This window comes from Erythrolamprus reginae, unplaced genomic scaffold (genome assembly GCF_031021105.1).
Source record: "Erythrolamprus reginae isolate rEryReg1 unplaced genomic scaffold, rEryReg1.hap1 scaffold_214, whole genome shotgun sequence".
In the NCBI taxonomy this organism is placed as follows: Eukaryota; Metazoa; Chordata; class Lepidosauria; order Squamata; family Dipsadidae; genus Erythrolamprus; species Erythrolamprus reginae.
The window spans coordinates 65,710-81,455 of record NW_027248586.1 but is presented as its reverse complement, the minus strand read 5'-3'; the positions used below and the strand labels follow the sequence as shown (position 1 = coordinate 81,455).

Sequence of the window (15,746 nt, the reverse complement as noted above, 5' to 3'; positions counted from 1 at the left end):
TGTGGGTTTTTTCCTGTCCTTTTAATGTATAAATTTAATAAATAAATTTATTTGTTTGTTTGTTTATCTATTTATTTGTTTGTTTATTTATTTATTAAATTTGTATGCCGCCCCTCTCCGTATATGCCCATGTTACTACAACACTTCGCAGTCTGCACTGGTTGCCAATCAATTTCCGGTCACAATTCAAAGTGTTAGTTATGACCTATAAAGCCGTTCATGGCACTGGACCAGATTATCTCCGGGACCGCCTTCTGCCGCACGAATCCCAGCGACCGATTAGGTCCCACAGAGTGGGCCTTCTCCGGGTCCCGTCAACTAAACAATGTCGGTTGTCGGTCCCCTGGGGAAGAGCCTTCTCTGTGGTGGCCCCGACTCTCTGGAACCAGCTCCCCCCAGAGATTAGAACTACCCCCACCCTCCTTGCCTTTCATAAACTCCTCAAAACCCACCTTTGTCGTCAGGCATGGGGGAACTGAGTTATTTCCCCCGGGGCCTATATAATTTATGTATGTTATGTTTGTATGTATGTCTGCTTAATAATGGGGTTTTTTAACTATTTTAAATTGTAAATTATTAGATTTGTCATGAACTGTTTTATTGTGTTGTGAGCCGCCCCGAGTCTATGGAGAGGGGCGCCATACAAATCTAATAAATAAATAAAATAAATAAATAAATATTAAAAACAAGAAAAGAAATGGAGTTTGATACCTCTGGCTTAGAACAACGAAGGAGAGAGAGCGACAGAGACATACCGTAGTGGAGTTTTAAAGCACGACAGTTGAGAGGCCTCAAGCGTATTGAAAAACACTTTTTCCGCCACTTCTTTCGCCTGTCGAGAGAAAAGATGGAGGAGAGAAAGTCAAATCCGATCAACGCTATTCTAAAAAAAAATAAAAATCCTTAAAGAATAAATACGGGTCATCCTTGACTTACCACCGTTCATTTAGCGACCGTTCAAAGTTACCGCATGGCTGACAAAAGGGAGGTTCGTCTGACGCTTTTTCCACACTCACAAAACCGTCGCAGCATCGTGTGTTCTAAAGTCGGACCGTTGGCGGCTGACCCACAGTCGCACTGTCGCTTGGGATTGTGGGATTCCCCCCCCGCCCCGGTGACCTTCTGATAAGCAAAGTCAGTGGGGAAGCCTGATTCGCTTAATGACCGCGCGGCTGACTTGAGAACTGCGGGGGTTCACTTAACCACTGTGGCGGGAAAGATTGCGAAACGGGTGCAAAACTCACTGGGTGACTGCCTTGGCTTAGCGATGGAAATTTGGGGCTCGGTTGTGGTCGTACGTCGGGGACTAACAGTACACACTAACAGTACACACCAAAGCAGCGGTTCCCAAACTACGGCCCGGGGGCCGGATGCGGCCCGCTGAGGCAATTTATCCAGCCCGCGGCAGCACACGAGATTTTACATGGAGCCGGGCGTTGGAGTTGGGGAGCGACGGAAGTGCGAGGCCGGCTAAAGATTTTCTTTTTTTGAATGGCAAAGGTTATGGCAATAATACATGTATTCATTTTGTACTGGACAAAATAAATAAATAAATAAAAATTAAAAAAATAAATAAATAAAAGGTTGTATAATTCAGGTAGTCCTTGACATACGACCACATGGAAGCGAATCGGGGTCTGATTTTACCATCTTTTTTTGGCTGTCATTCGGTGAATCGTGCAGCTGTTATGTGAATCGATGCTTGCCAGAAGGGACCCTGGACACTGCGACGGTCATAAATACGAGCCAATTGCCCAGCATGTGACTTTTGAAATCCCAGGAACACGGAAACGCTGAAATGGTCGTAAGCGTGAAAACCGATCATCGCAGTCACCTTTTCCAGGGCTGTCGTAGCTTCAGCCTGTCGCTAAGTGAACGGTTGTTAGGTCGAGGAGGGAAGTACCTTTGTAACGTGCGATGTTTTCGAGAAGGTGTCTATACCAGCCAGCACAGCCTCCACCACAGCGAAATAGATCTGAGATAAGAGTTTGCTTAAAAAGACAAAAAGAAAAACGATGTGAATTATGAAGATCGACATTTTTAAACTCACACAGTCCAAAATCCCTTGACAGAACAGAGTCACACAATGATAAGTGTTGTTTTTTTAAAGAAAAGTCCCTGAAGAAAGAACAAATAAGGGCTGTCATTTATGGTTTTCAAGACTAGAAGGGGAAGAGGGATAAAATAAAGATGAAATATAAATACAACTGCCATGAAAAAGGCTGGAAGCCTTTCTCTTCCCATTTCCTTTCTTCTCCTTTCCTTTTGGTTTTCCATTCTTTTCCTTTCCCCCTTTCCCTTCCCTTTCTTTTTCTTTCCTTCCTTTTCTTCCCCATTAATTTCCTTTCTCCTTTCTTTTCCTTCCTTCTCCTCCTTTCCTTTCTTTTCCATTCCTTTCCTTTTTCCTTTCCTTTCCTTCCTTCTCCTCCTTTCCTTTCTTTTCCATTCCTTTCCTTTTTCCTTCCTTTTCCTTCCCTCTTCTCCTTTCCTTTCTTTTCCATTCCTTTCCTTTTTCCTTTCTTTTCCTTCCTTCTCCTCCTTTCCTTTCTTTTCCATTCCTTTCCTTTTTCCTTCCTTTTCCTTCCTTCTCCTCCTTTCCTTTCTTTTCCATTCCTTTCCTTTTTCCTTTCTTTTCCTTCCTTCTCCTCCTTTCCTTTCTTTTCCATTCCTTTCCTTTTTCCTTTCTTTTCCTTCCTTCTCCTCCTTTCCTTTCTTTTCCATTCCTTTCCTTTTTCCTTCCTTTTCCTTCCTTCTCCTCCTTTCCTTTCTTTTCCATTCCTTTCCTTTTTCCTTCCTTTCCCTTTCTTTTCCTTCCTTCTCCTCCTTTCCTTTCTTTCCTTTTCTTTTCCTTCCCTTTCCTTTCCCTTCCTATCCCATCCCTTCCCCCTATTTCTATCTTCTTTCTTACTCACTATTCTTTATCTTCTTCATTTATTTTCTAACATTTGTCATTCTTTGATAGTGTTAAAAATTCTTCAGTCAAAACTATATTTAAAAAAAGACCCTGAACACAAGGTAAAATCTTGGTAACTAGGTGCAATTAAGTTAAAAAAAGAAAGAAAGCCAAGAAGCTGACAGAAGTCAACAAGCTATAAAGTAGAACCCTGATTTTAGCTGTAAGTCGCAGCCTAAAGTGGGAAATTAAAAAAAGCTGCAATTGTGTAGAGTGTACAACCACAGCTGACATGCATGGTGATTTGTTCTGCTCAGCTTAGAAAATGACCATGGAATCATAATTGAAAAACTTACACATCTTCTGTTTTCTTTTCCGAGCCAGCGCCATTACCTTTTTACACAAATACACAAACAGAGAAACTATTTATTTCTCACTCTCTCTCTAATGTGGCAAAGATACACCCTCCACCCTTCCATTGTTATTTTGCATTATTTTATATTGACAAAGATATTGACAAAATTGAACGGGTCCAAAGACGGGCTACAAGAATGGTGGAAGGTCTTAAGCATAAAACGTATCAGGAAAGACTTCATGAACTCAATCTGTATAGTCTGGAGGACAGAAGGAAAAGGGGGGACATGATCGAAACATTTAAATATATTAAAGAGTTAAATAAGGTCCAGGAGGGAAGTGTTTTTAATAGGATAGTGAACACAAGAACCAGGGGACACAATCTGAAGTTAGTTGGGGGAAAGATCAAAAGCAACGTGAGGAAATATTATTTGACTGAAAGAGTAGTAGATCCTTGGAACAAACTTCCAGAAGACGTGGTTTATAAATCCACAGTAACTGAATTTAAACATGCATGGGATAAACATAGATCCATCCTAAGATAAAATACAGGAAATAGTATAAGGGCAGACTAGATGGACCATGACTTCTATGTTTCTATGTTTCTATATACTGCTCAAAAAAATAAAGGGAACCCTCAAAGAACCCATCCTAGATCTGAATGAATGAAATATTCTCATTGAATCCTTTGTTCTGTACAAAGTTGAACGTGCACAACACCATGTGAAATTGATTGTCAATCAGTGTCGCTTCCTAAGTGGACAGTTTGATTTCACAGAAGTTTGATTTACTTGGAGTTATATTGTGTTGTTTAAGTGCTCCCTTTATTTTTTTGAGCATCCTCGAAATACCACTGAAATTTTTCCGATGCGCTTTTTAGCATTTCGAATCTGGGATTGTAGTCTTCTACTTACTTCGTTTAGTGACCGTTCAAAATCACAGCAGCACTGGGAATAGTGACACTTATGACTACAGCAGCATCACAGGGTCATGTGATATATATTTCGACGCTTAAGAACTGACACATATTTATGATGCTCGCGGCATCCTATGGTCATGTGATCTTCTTTTCTGACCTTCCGAATTAATGGGAAACACCAGATTCCCTTAACGACTGTCTTACTACCGAAACAACAGCTCACTTAGCAACCCGTCGACTAAACAATGTCGTTTGGCGGGTCCCAGGGGAAGAGCCTTCTCTGTGGCGGCCCCGACCCTCTGGAACCAGTTCACCCCTGAGATTAGAACTGCCCCCACCCTCCTTGCCTTCCGCAAACTCCTTAAAACCCGCCTCTGCCGTCAGGCATGGGGGAACTGAAATATCTTCCCCAGGCCTATATTGTTTATGTATGGTATGTTGTGTGCATGTTTTTTTTTACATAATGGGTTTTTAGCTTTCTAATTATTGAATTTGTATTATATATTGTTTTCTGTTGCTATTGTGAGCCGCCCCGAGTCTGCGGAGAGGGGCGGCATACAAATTTAATAAATAATTTTTTTCCCCCGAACGCCATCACTCTACTAAACAAATAATTCCCTCAGACTTTTTACTAAATCTGCACTTCTATTCTACTAGTTTTTCTCATCATTCCTATCACCCATTTCCTCCCATGTTGACTGTATGACTGTAACTTGTTGCGTATATCCTAAGATTTTTATTAATATTGCTTCTTCATTGCTTATTTGACCCCTATGACAATCATTAAGTGTTGTACCACATGTATACCAAATGTATATTTTATTTTATTTTATGTACGTTGAGAGCATATGCACCAAGAGAAATTCCTTGTGTCCAATCACACTTGGCCAATAAAAAATTCTATTCTATTCTATTCTAAATTAATTAATTAATAAATAAACATCAATGTTGGGCTCAATTGAGGTTTTAAGTCAAGGACTACCTTTCAGCATTTTGAATTCAGGATACATATTGAAATTTACTGTAAATAATTTAACCCCCTAAATGGTGGAGGGGTTATTGGTGTTGGGCACTTTTCCTTCAAGATTTTTTTGTTTGTTTGTTGTGATAAAAATTTAATAATATTTTTAAAAAAAAAGGATATATTGCACTGAGCTTCAGGAACAGCTCTATTAGCTGCTTCTAGAGCTTTCCAAAAGGAAGGGGGGGGCTTTCAAAAAAGTCAAGAGGGATTTGCTGTCATTTCTCCTGGTTTGCATTTTGTCTGATAAGGGCCGTGACAGGGTGGGCATTTTTTAAGGACTGCCTAGTACGGCGATCCTCTGAAACCAGGGCAGGGGAGAAATCCTGGATCGGTGGCTGGACTTACCGAGGTAAGGAACGTGTGTGGTACCGAAGAAATAGGTCCTGGAACAAGCCAGGGGTCCCTTGGGAGAAACACATTGGACCACCTGTGGTTGGTAAACACAAAATGGGCTGGTCAGTTAGGGCCTCCACATCCATCCATCCATCATCTCGCTAATCTATCCATCCATTTATCTATCATCCATCTAATCTATTACCCATCTATCATCCTGTCTAATGTCTTGCCTTGTCATCTGTCTGTCTGTCTGTCTGTCTGTCTGTCTGTCTGTCTGTCTGTCTGTCTATCTATCTATCTATCTATCCATCCATCTGTTCTGCCGGGCTCTCTGGTAGAAGCCTCCCAAAAATTAACAGGTACAAATTTCAGACACACACACGTTTGAAAATTCAAAACAATGTCCTTTATCACAAAATTCAAAAGAAACCAAGCACCCTTTTTCTATTGCAAAGAGCACTCTTCCCCAAAACAACCTTGTAGGCTGTACAAGTCCCTTAATCAGTCCTTAAGTACTTAGCTAGTAGCTGTGAAGAAATGTCACAGCCCAGCTTCTTCCCACAAAGTGAAACACACACACACTTTATTCTGCTTTGGTGTCAAAGGCGTGAAAAATCCACAAACAAAGTTCAGACACAGCGAGGCACGATCCTGAAGAACTGTGATCAGATAATCTTCCACAACGGTCAAACTAGCACGCTGCTATTTATAGCAGCAGCTCTAATTGCTGGAGCCCCACCCAAACACAAGTGGCCTCTCTTATCTCCTGTAATATGTCCTCAATTGGTCTCCTCGATGCATAAATCTGTGCCTGCGTGGGTCTAACACTTTGTCATCCGAATTGACCGAAGATAATGGAGATTGGCTTCCTGGGCTGTGTGCCAAGCCCAACTCTTCCAAGTCACCTCCACCTTCTTCTTTGTCTGAGGAAACTGCACTCCCTGACTCTGCCGGCAACAAAACAGGCCTAGGATATGTTGACATTTCCCCTGCATCCACCTCCACATTCCCTGGGGCAGGAGCTGGGCCAGAGCCAACCACAACATCTACCTACCTACCTACCCACCTACCCAACCACCCATCTACCCATCCACCCACCCACCTATCTATTTTCCACATGCATTATTTTTACAAAGAACACAAGATGGAAAAATCTTCCTGCTCCTACTTTCCCAACCACCCCAGAATGACTCCAGTTCCTGTGTTTCCAAAGCTTGGCAGCTTGAAGATGACTGAACTTTAACTCCCAGAATCCCCCAGGCAGCCAGGCGCAATGCCTTGACTACAGCGGCTTCCACCAGCTGCTTCCGAAAATTTCACGCCGGGGGGGGGGGGGACTTACCATGTGTTTGGCGACGCTGCCAGCCAGGCCTGTGTTGCGAAGCAGGTGCCCTTCCGAGGGGAAGCTGAAATTGCCCGAATTCAGGTTTTCCCTGGACGAGTGGGTTCCAAAGAGCGCAAATGGCTGCCTGCTGGGGCTGAGCACACATACACAAAGAGCAAATGACACACTTCCCTTCCGTTGGAAGTTTGGTTGTGGTCGCTGCTTCCAAAGTACAGTGATACCTTGTCCTACAAACGCCTCGTCATACAAACTTTTCGAGATACAAACCCGGGGTTTAAGATTTTTTTGCCTCTTCTTACAAACTATTTTCACCTTACAAACCCACCGCCGCTGCTGGGATGCCCCGCCTCCAGACTTCCATTGTTAGCGAAGCACCCATTATTGCACTGCTGGGATTCCCCAGAGGCTCCCCTCCATGGGAAACCCCACCTCCGGACTTCCGTGTTTTTGTGATGCTGCAGTGGAATCCCAGCAGCGCAACTACAGGCGCTTCGCTGGCAACGGAAGTCTGGAGGTGGGGTTTCCAAGCGAGGGGAGCCTCAGTGAAATCGCAGCATCGCAAAAACACAGAAGTCCTGAGGTGGGGTTTCCCATGGAGGGGAGCCTCGGGGGAATCCCGGCAGTGCAAAAACGGGCGCTTCGGCTGGCAAAAGGGGTGAATTTTGGGCTTCCGCGCATTAATTGCTTTTCCATTGATTCCTATGGGAAACATTGTTTCGTCTTACGAACTTTTCACCTTAAGAACCTCGTCCCGGAACCAATTAAGTTTGTAAGACAAGGTATCACTGTACTAAGAAACAGTTTCACGTTTCAAAACGGGCAAAGAAAAAGAGATTTAAAAGAGCCGTACAAACAGCAGGAGGAAATTGGGAGGAATTGGATGACCCCCTTTTCCTAATGGCAATTCTTATTATTCAAAGTCCCAAATTTTGTTCGGCTGCTGCTTATTTCAACAGGAGCACAGAGGGGGTGGATCGATAGAAAATTGAACTGCTTGTCTGCTGATCAGGGGGGGGGAAATATGGTCTATACATCCATGAACAGCATCTGCAAGCCTTGGAAAAAGATGTAGTGGCTTTAATGGTCTTAAAAGACATGTCTGCTTTAATGATCTTAAAAGACCTGTCTGCTTTAATGATCTTAAAAGACCTGTCTGCTTTAATGATCAGCCTTGGAAAAAGATGTAGTGGCTTTAATGATCTTAAAAGACCTGTTTGCTTTAATGATCAGCCTTGGAAAAAGATGTAGTGGCTTTAATGATCTTAAAAGACCTGTCTGCTTTAATGATCAGCCTTGGAAAAAGATGTAGTGGCTTTAATGATCTTAAAAGACATGTCTGCTTTAATGATCTTAAAAGACCTGTCTGCTTTAATGATCAGCCTTGGAAAAAGATGCAGCAGCTTTAATGATCTCAAAAGATGTGTCTGCTTTAATGATCAGCCTTGGGAAAAGATGCAGTGTCTTTAGTGATCTCAAAAGACGTGGCTGCTTTAATGATCAGCCTTAGGAAAAGATGCAGCATCTTTAATAATCTTAAAAGACATGTCTGTTTTAATGACCAGTCTTGAACAAGATGCAGCGGCTTTAATGAGCTTAAAAGACTTGGCTTCTTTAATGATCAGCTTTGGAAAAAGATACAGCGACTTTAATGATCTTAAAAGATGTGGCTGCTTTAATAATCAGCCAAACCAAACTTTGCTGGCTGCAATTCAGGTAGTCCTCATCTTACAACCACAAAAGGTCACGAAAAGGGATCACATGACCTCAGGACACAGCAATGGTCTTAAACATGAACCAGTGGCCCAGCATCTGAATTTTGATCATGTGACCATAGGGATACGGCAACAGCCGTGTGAAAAACAGTCCTAAGGGTTCCCCCCCCCCCGGTCCTGTCGTAACTATGACCAGTCACTAAACAAATCGTTGTAAGTGGAGGACTACCCGTATTATTTGGAGCAGCAGGAAACAAACACAAACATTTTAAACAATATCCAGAGGTTTTTCTGAGGGAACAGAAATTCTGATTTAAGCACAGAAAAACTCACCCCAGGTTTAATTACCCCAAGTCTCCCCATTTAAAAGGATTGGCTAATAAGCGAAACAAATACCCTTTTGTGTTAGCGGCCCCCTAAAAAGCTGCAACAAGACAAAATAGCAAGCAATCTCCCATCCTGCTACACATCAATTTCCAAGGTTGCAATTCTGAAACGTTGCCGGGTAGGAAGGCCGAAGTTACCCTTGAGGAGGCACGATGCGAGTTTGGAAGGGTCACCATAAATCTTACATTTTAGAAGTATTTTTCCTTTGGCTATTTGATGGAGGAAGAAGGAGGAGGAGATTTTCGAAGGCTCAAGGTGCAAACAAATCCCGGGAATTTATAGCTGTTGTTGTTGTTGTTATTATTTTGTTAATGTTATTGTTGTTATTATTATACAAAACTAAAGACTACATTTGGGTGTTGATATGACCCCTGCACAGCAAGGAGGCTATGGAAAGAAGCAATACCTGTTGTCTGTTATATGGCTTGAAATCAACCCGTGGCTGAAGTAACTTCGGAATGGCTACAGAGAGAGAAAAAAAACATTATCAATAAAATAAACAGGGAGATGAAACAATCTCTGTGCTGCTATTAAAAACATCTTGCCAAAGATGGATAGAATACAGTGCGGCTCTATAAACTGTTACGGATTACGGATATACAGGTAGTACTCAAGTTACGACAGTTCATTTAGTGACCGTTTGGAGTTACATCACTTTAAATAGTGACCCATCTCCTCCCACTTATTGACTGAATGACAGTAATTTATTGCTTGTATCCTTACAATCTGTGTTAGTATTGATTGTTTCCTGATTGCTTATTTGATCCCTATGACAATAAATTATTATTATTATTATTATTATTATTATTATTATTATTATTATTATTATTAAGGTCAGCAAGTGTCGTATTGCCTCTGTACAAATCAATGGTGAGACCACACTTGGAGTCCTGTGTACAGTTCTGGTCACCGCACCTCAAGGAGGATAGAATGGAACTGGAAAAGGTGCAAAAAAGGGCAACAAGAATGATCAAGGAAATGGAGCCCCTCCCTTAGGAAACCAGGTTGCAACGCCTTAGAAACATAGAAGCATAGAAGTTTGAAGGCAGCAAAAGACCTCATGGTCCATCTAGTCGACCCTTATACTATTTCCTATATTTTATCTTAGGATGGATATATGTTTATGTTTAAATTCAGTTATGGTGGATTTACCAGCCACGTCTGCTGGAAGTTTGTTCCAAGTACCTATGACTCTTTCAGTAAAATAATATTTTCTCATGTTGCTTCTGATCTTTCCCCCAACTAACCTCAGATTGTGCCCCCTTGTTCTTTCCTATTGAAAACACTTCCCTCCTGAACCTTATTTAACCCTTTAACATATTTAAATGTTTCGATCACGTCCCTCCTTTCCCTTCTGTCCTCCAGACTATACAGATTGAGTTCATGAAGTCTTTCCTGATATGTTTTAAGACCTTCCACCATTTTTGTAGCCCATCTTTGGAGCTTTGGTCTCTTCAGCCTTGAAAGACGGCATTTAAGAGGTGACTTGGTCGAAGTGTATAAAATCATGCAGGGCATAGAAAAGGTGGATGGAGAAAAACCCTTTTCTCTATCACACAATACTAGAACGAGAGGGCCCTCCCTAAAGCTCACAGGTCAGAAAGCGAGGACAAATCAAGGGAAATATTTCTTCACCCAGAGGGTTGTTGGATTATGGAATTCCCTTCCAGAAGAGGTTGTGACAGCTGTCAGCCTTGATAGCTTCAAGGCACGATTAGACAGATACATTGATGCCAAGTATATCGGTGGTTATTGAAACGGATGTCCAAATATCGGCTCTATTTTGGTTGAGGCAAGCACGTTTCCCTTGAGTACCATTTGTTTTGGGTCAAGGAAAAGGAAAGGTCTTGCCTTCTCTTCCTGCTCAAGATCCTCATGGACAATTGGTGGGACACTGGGTGACACAGAATGCTGGACTCGATGGGCTTTGGCCTGTTTCCGCAGGGCTCTTCTTAGGTTCTTACGTTAGTTAATGGGATTGCTAAGCGAATCTGACTTCCTTATAAACTTTGCTCTTCAGGGATTGCAAAATAAAAGGATCATATGATCCCGGAATATGGCGAGCGTCATAAAGACGAGTCAGCTGCCATCTGATCACGTGAACATGTGGATGCTTTTGTAAGTGCAGAAAACACTTTTTAAAAAAATACTGCTGTAAGTTTGAAACGGTCACTAAATGAATGGCTCGTAGGTCAAGGACTGCCCGCAATCAGATACGTAAAATTTAAGTTTTCCTATCCTTCTGAAATCCGATCCGTACCTCTCCCGTCTGAGATTCTGAGAGTTCCAGCATGAAAGGAATCTCCGTGTCAAAATTGGCAAAGAGGTTGGTCCATTGGTGTTCGAAAGTCATCAAATCCTGGAAGAGACAGAAAAAATGGCTTTAACTCAACACTATTAAAGCCCACACCGGCTGCCTCAAAAGATTTAAATTTTTTGGGGCATTTTTAAAAAAAAATTCTCCACAATTCCATTTGCATATCAATACACACATACCTTAAGACAGGGATTTTCAACCTTTTTTGAGCCGCGGCACATTTTTTACATTTACAAAACCCTGGGGCACATTGAGCGGGGGTGGGGGGCAGCAAAAAAAAGTTTGGGCAAAAAAATTCTCTCTCTCTCTCTTCCTCCCCTTCACTCTATTTCTTTCTCCCTCCCTCTTTCTCTCCCTTCCTCTTTCTCTCCATCCCTCTTTCTTTCTCTTCTTTCCTTCCTCTCTTTTTTGCTCTCTTTCTCTCTGCCTCCCTACTTCCCTCTATGTCTTTCTCTCTCTCTCCTTCCCTCCCTTTCTTTCTCTCTCTCTTTCTTTCGTTCTCTTGCTCTCTCTTGCTTTCTCTCTCTCTTGCTTTTTTTCTCTCTTGCTTTCTCTCTCTCTTGCTTTCTTTCTCTCTGAGCTTCGCGGCACACCTGACCATGTCTCGCGGCACACTTGTGTGCCACGGCACACTGGTTGAAAAACACTGCCTTAAGATATATCAATAACGTACGTACTTATACATTTTAATTCAATCAATCAATCAGTCAAAAGTACTGCAAGCTACTTCTGTTGATCACCGGCTGCCAGCAGTTTGGCAGATCGAATCTCAATAGGTTCAAGGTTGACTTAACCTTCCGTCCTTCCGAGATGATTAAAATGAGGACCCAGATTGTTGGGGGTAAGAAGCTGACTCTGGAAACCGTTTAGACAAATTCCTTGTGTGTCCAATCACACTTGGCCAATAAAGAATTCTATTCTATTCTACTCGACTGTATTTATTTTATTTATTTATTTATTTGATTTTTATGCCGCCCTTCTTTTTAGACTCAGGGCGGCTTATAACATGTTAGCAATAGCACTTTTTAACAGAGCCAACCTATTGCCCCCACAATCTGGGTCCTCATTTGACCCACCTCGGAAGGATGTAACTCTCAATTGTTATTTACTGATCTATTGAGATAGTAATAATGATTTTAACTTATGAAATATGTTTTAAATGGAAAATCTGAATATTTATCATACGGAAGTTTGATTTAAGCAATTGTTTTGAAAGAATATATGAAATCCCAATTATTAAGAAAATTATAATGATATTGTAATGAAGATTAAGATAACAGGTTTTAAGATTAAGATAACATTCCTAAAGATATTTTAAGAGGTTTTTGGAATTAAAAAAAAATTCTCTATTCTAGAGAGGGCTATAAAAGCACTATGAAGCAGTATATAAGTCTAAATTCTAAATGCTAAATATTTTCAACTCCTCTTCCTCAATCTGTTTTTCTTCTTTCCGTTACACTCTTCTTCCTCTATCTCCATCTCTTCCTTCTTTGCTCCTTCGCTCCCCCTTCTACTTCACTCGCTCCTTCTCCTCTCCCTTCACCTTTCTACTTTCTCTTTGCCTTTCCCTAAGTGCTTCATATCCTATTTCATCTCATATTTAACAGACTGAGTGTACCGTATTGTTTGGAGTATAAGACGCACCTTAGTTTTTGGGGAAAAGAATCTGCTTACCAGATATTTATCTGGCTAGCATCCTTAGTCTGGTCAGCTTAAGAACATAAGAACCTAAGAAGAGCCCTGCTGAATCGGGCCAAAGCCCATCGAGTCCAGCATTCTGTGTCACAGAGTGGCCCACCAATTGTCCCTGGGGATCTTGAGCAGAAAGAGAAGGCAAGACCCTCCCTTTCCCTTGACCAGCTCAAAGTCACTCATGACAAAGGTGGGATTAGAACTCACCATCTCATGGCCATTGGCCCAAAGTCACCCATCCAGCTTTCTTACCTGAGGTGGGACTAGAACTCAGAGCGTCCTGGCCATTGGCCCAAAGTCACCCATTCAGCTTTCATATCTAAAGCACATTAGAACTCACTGTCTCCTAGTTTCTAACCTGATCACTTAACTACTAGAAGATCACTTAACCATTAGAAGATCACTTAACTCTTAACCACTAGAATATCACTTAGAAACATAGAAACATAGAAGTCTGACGGCAGAAAAAGACCTCATGGTCCATCTAGTCTGCCCTTATACTATTTCCTATATTTTATCTTACAATGGATATATGTTTATCCCAGGCATGTTTAAATTCAGTTACTGTGGATTTATCTACCACGTTTGCTGGAAGTTTGTTCCAAGGATCTACTACTCTTTCAGTCAAATAATATTTTCTCACGTTGCTGTTGATCTTTCCCCCAACTAACCTCAGATTGTGTCCCCTTGTTCTTGTGTTCACTTTCCTATTAAAAACACTTCCCTCCTGGACCTTATTGAACCCTTTAACATATTTAAATGTTTCGATCATGTCCCCCCTTTTCCTTCTGTCCTCCAGACTATACAGACTGAGTTCATTAAGTCTTTCCTGATACGTTTTATGCTTAAGACCTTCCACCATTCTTGTAGCCCGTCTTTGGACCCGTTCAATTAACCACTTAACCACTAGAAGATCACTTAACTCTTAACCACTAGAAGATCACTTAACCACTAGAGGATCAAACTGCGGTTGCCCATCCCAACTGAAAACAATCCCTCTGGATCCCTCTAGATTTGATTTCAGTTGAGAAACAACTGGTTTGTCTCGGTTTGAGAAAAAGACACATGCCCGTAAGACACGTCCCCATTCTTGTCTGCACAATCGGTCACTTCATACGCCACTTGCCCTCCCTCTTTTTGGAAAGGTTCTGCTAACAGGCCCGGGTGCACTGAAGGATGCTTCAGAGCAGATATATCTATTTTTAAAATTGCCAACTGAAAGAAAACAGCTGTCTGAAGAATTCACGCAACGACCACTAGATGTCAGCAGAGGCCCGCTTTTCAACTCTTCCTATGTTCTCGAAGAAAACCCAGTATTAAAAGCTAGAACGAAAAACTTAAGCGTCTTTTGGAATCCAAATAAAAGCCCAAGTAATCCCATATAGCAAACCCAAAACCAAAAATGAAAGAAGCCACAACACAGCATGTAATGGAGATCTGAGCACGGTCCACTTGAAAAAGAGGGTTTTTTCAGCTCCAACGAGGCGCTAACAATCTTCCCGGCTTGCAAGATTTTTTCATTCCTACTCTGAAGACGTTTTTTTCCAGCCCTGGGTCTTTGCAGGTTTGTTTTCATTGCTACTCCCTCCGAAGATTATTTTTTAAGCCTTTAACCAGGGGATAAAATAAGGTGCGGAAGCTGAACAGACTAAGTGTTGTGGTTCGCTCGGGCCCAGCTCCTGCCCCAAGGACTGTGGATGTGGGGGAGACATCCACATGCTGCAGGATTGTTTTGCCTCCGGTGGAATCTGCTGATGAAGGCTCCTCTGACCAAGAAGACATGAGTGACAGGGAGGAGGAGAGTGGGGCAGACAGCTCAGAAGGAGATCAATTCTCTAGCTCCTCCTTGGATTCAGAACAAGAGTTAATGATACAGCCACGCATGCGGAGAGCGATGCATAGGCAGCAACAACTGAGAGATTATTATCAAAGAAAATGAGGCCACCTGTGGTTGGGTGGGGCTGTGGTCATTAGTGAGGCTGCTATAAAGAGCAGCCTGTGGGTTTGGCCATTGTGGAGGATTATCTGATCCTTGTGTTTCATGACTGCTTTACTGACTTTGACCTTTTGTGTGCTGATTTCCCCCCGCTTTGAAACTAAACCAGAGCAAAGTGTGTTTCACTTTGTGAAAGTAGAAGGACTGTGAATTGCCTCACAGCTGCAAGCTAAGTATCACAGAACTGATAAGGGACTTGTACAAATGCCCAGTTTGTTTGGAGACCAGTGCTCTTTGCTATACCAAAAGAGGGCTTAGTTTAAGTGAATTTTCATTATAAAGAACATTGTTTTGAATTTTCAAACGTGTGTGTGTCTGAAATTTGTACCTTTGAATTTTTGGGAGGAGTCTACCAGAGAGCCCGACAGAACACAAACTAAGGGCAGAATGGTGAGTTATATGGTTGGCAAACCAGGTGCATAATTGGTGGGTTATAGCATGCTTCCTTTCTGCAAATCTTACCTCATCAAGTAAGCTCTCCAAAGAAATGGGATCCACTTTACTGTAGGCTTTCCAGAGATCCAGACTGACATCCATCAACTGCCAAGAGAAAAATCGAATCGGGAAGTCTAGGCAGGGCTGATGATAATTTATTAGATTTGTATGCCACCCCTCTCCGAAGATGCGGGGCGGCTCACAACAACATAAACAGTGTACAAATCCAATTTTGTTGGCCTTCTCCGGGTCCCGTCGACAAAACAATGTCATTTGGCGGGCCCCAGGGGAAGAGTCTTCTCTGTGGTGGCCCCGGCCCTCTGGAACCAACTCCCC

At 42.1% G+C, this 15,746-nt stretch overlaps 1 protein-coding gene across 1 annotated transcript in view; it reads right to left on the bottom strand.

Annotated features, from left to right (window-relative positions):
* Positions 1–444: 444 nt before the first annotated feature.
* Positions 445–15,746, bottom strand: part of LOC139156012 (dynein axonemal assembly factor 9-like) — a 44,986-nt gene continuing 29,684 nt past the window's right edge. The window contains exons 7-14 of the mRNA XM_070731377.1: positions 15,438–15,515; positions 11,231–11,329; positions 9,377–9,432; positions 6,869–7,004; positions 5,536–5,617; positions 3,250–3,286; positions 1,904–1,991; positions 445–832 (exon numbers count right to left, since the gene is read on the bottom strand). Coding sequence (XP_070587478.1) covers positions 719–832; positions 1,904–1,991; positions 3,250–3,286; positions 5,536–5,617; positions 6,869–7,004; positions 9,377–9,432; positions 11,231–11,329; positions 15,438–15,515 — 690 coding nt within the window. The 3' untranslated portion in view covers positions 445–718. The remainder of the gene's footprint in view (positions 833–1,903; positions 1,992–3,249; positions 3,287–5,535; positions 5,618–6,868; positions 7,005–9,376; positions 9,433–11,230; positions 11,330–15,437; positions 15,516–15,746) is intronic.